The 4,937-nt window shown below is 30.7% G+C and overlaps 2 protein-coding genes across 2 annotated transcripts; one reads left to right on the top strand and one right to left on the bottom strand.

The window, feature by feature from the left end:
- Nucleotides 1-128: 128 nt before the first annotated feature.
- Nucleotides 129-4,019, top strand: LOC108743292 (mitotic spindle assembly checkpoint protein MAD1). The gene is made up of 9 exons (XM_018478809.2): nucleotides 129-341; nucleotides 396-886; nucleotides 958-1,174; nucleotides 1,229-1,365; nucleotides 1,423-1,605; nucleotides 1,685-1,876; nucleotides 2,485-2,827; nucleotides 2,884-3,113; nucleotides 3,475-4,019. The coding sequence occupies exons 2-9, from the start codon at nucleotides 425-427 to the stop codon at nucleotides 3,931-3,933; spliced, it is 2,223 nt and encodes a 740-aa protein (XP_018334311.1). The 5' UTR covers nucleotides 129-341; nucleotides 396-424; the 3' UTR covers nucleotides 3,934-4,019.
- Nucleotides 4,020-4,081: 62 nt separating this feature from the next.
- LOC112905208 (DNA replication licensing factor MCM4-like) lies at nucleotides 4,082-4,863 on the bottom strand. Its single transcript, XM_025977171.1, has 3 exons — nucleotides 4,585-4,863; nucleotides 4,304-4,517; nucleotides 4,082-4,244 (listed from the first exon to the last, which is right to left on the bottom strand). Exons 1-3 carry the CDS (start codon nucleotides 4,821-4,823, stop codon nucleotides 4,149-4,151), a joined length of 549 nt encoding a protein of 182 aa, XP_025832956.1. The 5' UTR covers nucleotides 4,824-4,863; the 3' UTR covers nucleotides 4,082-4,148.
- Nucleotides 4,864-4,937: the final 74 nt, after the last annotated feature.

A 4,937-nucleotide genomic window follows, 5' to 3' on the forward strand; every position in this document is an offset into this window, starting at 1 on the left:
TTCATTCAGGTGTTTAAAGAAAACAAAAAGATGAAGAAGATATAGACGATTGCTCAAATAAAAAAAGAAAAAAACATTTAGAATATATTGTTCATCTTATACAGGAACGTACGATGTTTTGGTTATAAAACCGTTTTGGTAAAAATTGACAAGCATCTCCTATAGATTTACTATCATACTAGTGCTTGGTTGACCTTGACGTATGAAGGATTTGACAGTATATATTTCTTTGACTTATAATTCCGTTGATTCCGTATTTATTCAACGAGAGGTGTTTACATGTTGCTTAAATCTACATTTATTATTTATAGACAAAATAGTAAATGTATAATAATTTTCTAGTAAGTTCACAGCGGCGTTTACTACTAATAATGTATAATATGTACTTTTTATAGTTCATTAAGTGTTTGTAACGATATCAATTATGTCCATGGAAGAAAGAAATGTGAACGATACCATCATTAAAATGATAACGAACCTTAATCCCAAGATAAAAACTGAAGTTGGGGACTTTAATTATGATAATACCGCTATTTTAAAAAGACGTTTAAGTAATGTTAGTTCTGATGAGGATTCCCCTGTTAAAAAGCATAAGAAAATCCCAACATGTTCCAATAATAATTCTAATGCAAGTTATTTGGCATCTCCACGTGAAGCTAGAAGATTAAGAGCTGATTTAATTGAAGCGAGAAATACTGTTAAAGATCTTGAAAACAGAATTCAACATATGCATAGTATTCGAAAAGAAATGCAAATTATGTTTGATAATGAAACCAAGAGTTTAAAACTCCAACATGAACATGATAAAAAAACAATAGAAGAATTGGAATCACAATTGCAAACTGTTAGAAAAAGAGAAGCATCTGCTAAAAATGAAATAAGTAATGTAAGTGTATACCTGCAGGTAATTGTATCATGTTAAATTTCCACAGAATAATTGTGCTTGTTACTATTTAGCTGAAAAAAAAGTATGAATTATTAAGGAATGAGTCAGAGTCGGCAATTATCAAATTGGAAAAAGAGTTAAATGATATCAAATTATCTAGTAAATATATGGAAGACGAGGAACAAGAAAAACTGATTAAGTTACAAACACAAAATGAAGAATTAGTTGTTATATTAGAAGCAGCACAACAAGATGCTGAGGCACATAAGAAACTCGTAACTGAATTAGGTATATTATGAGTAACATAAAGCATATAAATAAAAAAATTAAAATGTTCTTCAGAGAAACAGCTTCTGGCAAAAAATGAAATAGAAAGAGAACTTGAGAAGAAACAACAAGCTCTATTAAAAGTTACCTTGCAATTAAAAGATCTTGAATATGTTAAAGACAACTATGCAGAATATCAACAACTTACAAAGGTTTCTCCTTATTTATTGTAAAAGTGTATATGAATATATTACTTTATCTTTTTGTAGGCACAACTTTATAAGCTTAATGGTTACAGTGCCATGGAAAAAGAAAATCAGCAGCTAAAGGAAGAAAATAAGAGAATAAAAGATGATATCCGTAATAAACTTCTTTTGGAAGAAGAGGTTTATGATTTAAGAAATCGTTTAAATAAATATAAGGATCAAGAGCAAACATTAGCTTCCTTGCAGGTAAACTAAAGCATTGCATTCAGGTTTACATATGTGTGTGGTATAATATTATTATTGTTATTTGTTAATAAATTTTTAGGCTGCAATGGTTCAAAATGAAGTTTTTCTAAATGAATGGAAAACATTGGCCAGATCAATTTGTGAAAGTTCATGGCCTGATTCAGCACTTCCTAGTTTATTGCGTACAACTGTAGAAAAGTTACAACAGAAAGAAATCAATTTAACGACTGAAATTGTACAGTTACAATCTCAACTTAATGCTGCCATACATGTAATTATATATTAACTATTTTTTGTCAACAAGCACGGAAAAAAATAATTAGGACACGTCATAGGTAAGTACTTACTTATACTTAAGTTACTCAGTGCACTTTTTGAATTTTCGGCCGGGATATGAAATGCATTGTGTTTGTTAGCGACGAGAACAGGTATGTTTTAATTTACTGGTTTATGAGTATTATCCATACGATCATTACTTCTTTTAAAATATTTCTCATAAAATTATTCATTTTTAAGTATATGTAATTTATGCTAAGCTGGTTATGTTATAGTCAATAAGTCCGTCTTGTCCAAAAAAGCACTATACTCATCGATCGCTACGATCTAAATCTTTTTATGCTGAGTGACTGACTAAGTTTAGTAAGTACTTACATCAGCCAAAGACGCCCAAACTCAAAGAAACATATACTATGTAAAACATACTATAGAGAATTGTTTAATTAGAACAATTTGCCATAACGTTTTTCATTGTAGTATATGCTTCTTTGAGTTTGTATTCACAATAATTTATTTTTCAACAAAATGGTGACTCAGTTTGTGTGCCACCCAGCATATAATTTAATTGCAATAGTTCAATATATTATTAATTTTTTTTTTTAGGAAAAGGTTGTGGCTCAATCTGAACTTGAAAAAAATCAAAAACATCTTGCAGAAGTCGGAAAAAGTTTGCAACAGAGACAAAATCTTATACATCGCATGCAAAAGAAATTATTGCTCATAAGTAGAGAAAGAGACAGTTATCGATTACAATTAGACTCTTATGAGCGTGATCTAACTGTTTGCATGATTCAACCTAGCACTAGTAGTTGCTCTGCTACTTCCAATCCGCAACAAACACAAAAGAATCGCATCGAAAGCTTGGAAAAAATCATCGAAGGTTATCGAGATATGGTAGCAAAACTTGAGAATGAATTGCAGACCATTGAGCACGATCCAACGTCTGGTTCGCTTTATTAAAGATTTGATTAATCGTTTAGTCATTTCACGTTTATGTTGTAGACGTTACTCCGGTTCGAATGGAGCAAATCGAACGTCTTTTAAAGGAAATAGATATTCTAAAAACAAATAATGCTCAATTAAGAGGCCGTTGCGATCAACTAGAAGTACAACTTGAGGAAATCTGCATAGGACAGGATAGTAACAAGGGTCGTATTATTCACCTTAAAAAGAATCCTCTTTCTGAATCTATTGAAGAAAAGGAGAAGACGATTGAAAGGCTTCAAGAAGAAGTTCGTATTTTTTTTGTGATATAGTTTATTATAAAATCTACCTAATTTATTTACTTAGATGTTAATTAATTTGTGTGCTCTTGAAAAATCGTGTTCCATTTTCTTTGGGGAAAATAATTCGAATTTAAAGCATACTGCATAATACATAGTCGTGGAGTATATTCTATGAAAATTGTTTCAAAACTATTTTAAATTTAATTAACTATGTTTTCCCATTTATAGTTTTAGGACGATTTACTCTATATCTAATTGTAATATACACATATTACATTTTTCTTGTTTTAAAGGCTTGGAACTTGTTAAATAAATAAAATTAAATTTACCCAGAAGTTGCAGGTAACAATTGTTTACCTTTTTTTAGAATGATAAATTAAAAAGAATGATACGAAAAATGGAAGAAGGTTTAGAAGCGACTAAATTGGCAGATACAACCTTGACTCCTCAAGAAGTAGAAGCAATGCGAGAAAAAGTTGTGGCTTCAGAAAATAAAATTCAACAGCTGAAGGATTTCTTTAAACAGTCGATGCAAGAATTTAGAAATGTTTTATATATGCTACTAGGTTATAAGATTGACAAACTTTCGAACGCCCAGTATAAATTGACGAGCATGTATGCAGAACGACCAGAAGATCAAATATGTTTCCAGTTAAATTCCGAAGGTAATTTAAATCTATTAGAAAATCATTTTAGCGCATCGCTTGAAGACATGATCGATTTGCATTTACGCCATCAAAAATCTATACCTGTATTTTTGAGTGCTCTAACAATAGATTTGTTTAATAACCGAACAACAACCACGGCTACCGTGGAAATAGATTGAAGAATACATAGTTGTAATTTTTCATTTTTAGTCATAAGCTATGTCTACATTTTCTTTTCAATAATGATCCTTTTAAATTAAAATATTATGAATCATTTACTTTATCTTACTTTTTTCCCTACCTTACCAAGTATCATTAAGCAATATCTAAATTATCTCATTATTTGTTATTGGTGCTAATGTTATAGTTTTTTACATAACAAAAGGAACAAATTTTAACAAATCCTTATCGTGTTTCTACCCATGACGATTATATGACCGTCATCTTGTAAATCTTTTAGGGCATCTTCAAATTGTTCACGGATTATATTCTAAAATAGTTGTCGATATTTAGTTGAGTAATATTTCAAAATAGATAATAAATTCATACCAAGGAAGAATTTTCTCTTAATTCTTGGTACAGTTTTTGAAACTGAAGCACTGGTACTTTGCCTTTATTAGAATCGATCAGTTTCTTAACAGCTTCTGCCAATTCAATTCTTCGTTTACGTGCTGCACTACTTAAGCCAGTAGTTAAAATTCCAACATCTATTTTACCAGAAAGAGGATCTGTAGCTGATTGCTTTAGGGCTTCCCGATGAAGTCTGTAATGTCAAAACAAAATGTGAATTTCGTTTAGGTACTTGTAAAATTTAAATATTAGTCTCCTACCTGTAAGCTTCGTCGACATCTTCTACTGTGACAATATTTGAAAAACGCACTTTAGCATGAGCTTCTGATAATCGTATGAGAGATTCCAGTTGCCTTGGATAAGCAGAGATTTGGCCCCGTCCAGATCCTATTTTTCTCATATCTACATAGGCCTGTATCAGTTTTTGTTGGGCCTCTTCGCTTAGTTTTGGGTGTATGTTTTCTTTGGTGTACGCTATGTAATCTCTTAATATTGACATATCCTGAATAAAAAAAAATACGTGTAATCATACAACACGCTACTGAAGTGAAACTTCTTCAAACACACAAACATATCGGGATAGGGGTTAAGGAATTGGTTTAATGGTATTATT

This window comes from Agrilus planipennis, unplaced genomic scaffold (genome assembly GCF_000699045.2).
Source record: "Agrilus planipennis isolate EAB-ADULT unplaced genomic scaffold, Apla_2.0 scaffold422, whole genome shotgun sequence".
Classification (NCBI taxonomy): domain Eukaryota; kingdom Metazoa; phylum Arthropoda; class Insecta; order Coleoptera; family Buprestidae; genus Agrilus; species Agrilus planipennis.

Coding starts and splice junctions, on each gene's coding strand:
- LOC108743292 (XM_018478809.2), top strand. CDS start 425: ATGTCCATGGAAGAAAGAAATGTGAACGATACCATCATTAAAATGATA. Junction 887..957: donor CTAAAAATGAAATAAGTAAT/GTAAGTGTATAC, acceptor GTTACTATTTAG/CTGAAAAAAAAGTATGAATT. Junction 1,606..1,684: donor AAACATTAGCTTCCTTGCAG/GTAAACTAAAGC, acceptor ATAAATTTTTAG/GCTGCAATGGTTCAAAATGA.
- LOC112905208 (XM_025977171.1), bottom strand. CDS start 4,823: ATGTCAATATTAAGAGATTACATAGCGTACACCAAAGAAAACATACAC. Junction 4,518..4,584: donor GATGTCGACGAAGCTTACAG/GTAGGAGACTAA, acceptor TTGACATTACAG/ACTTCATCGGGAAGCCCTAA. Junction 4,245..4,303: donor TAAGAGAAAATTCTTCCTTG/GTATGAATTTAT, acceptor CAACTATTTTAG/AATATAATCCGTGAACAATT.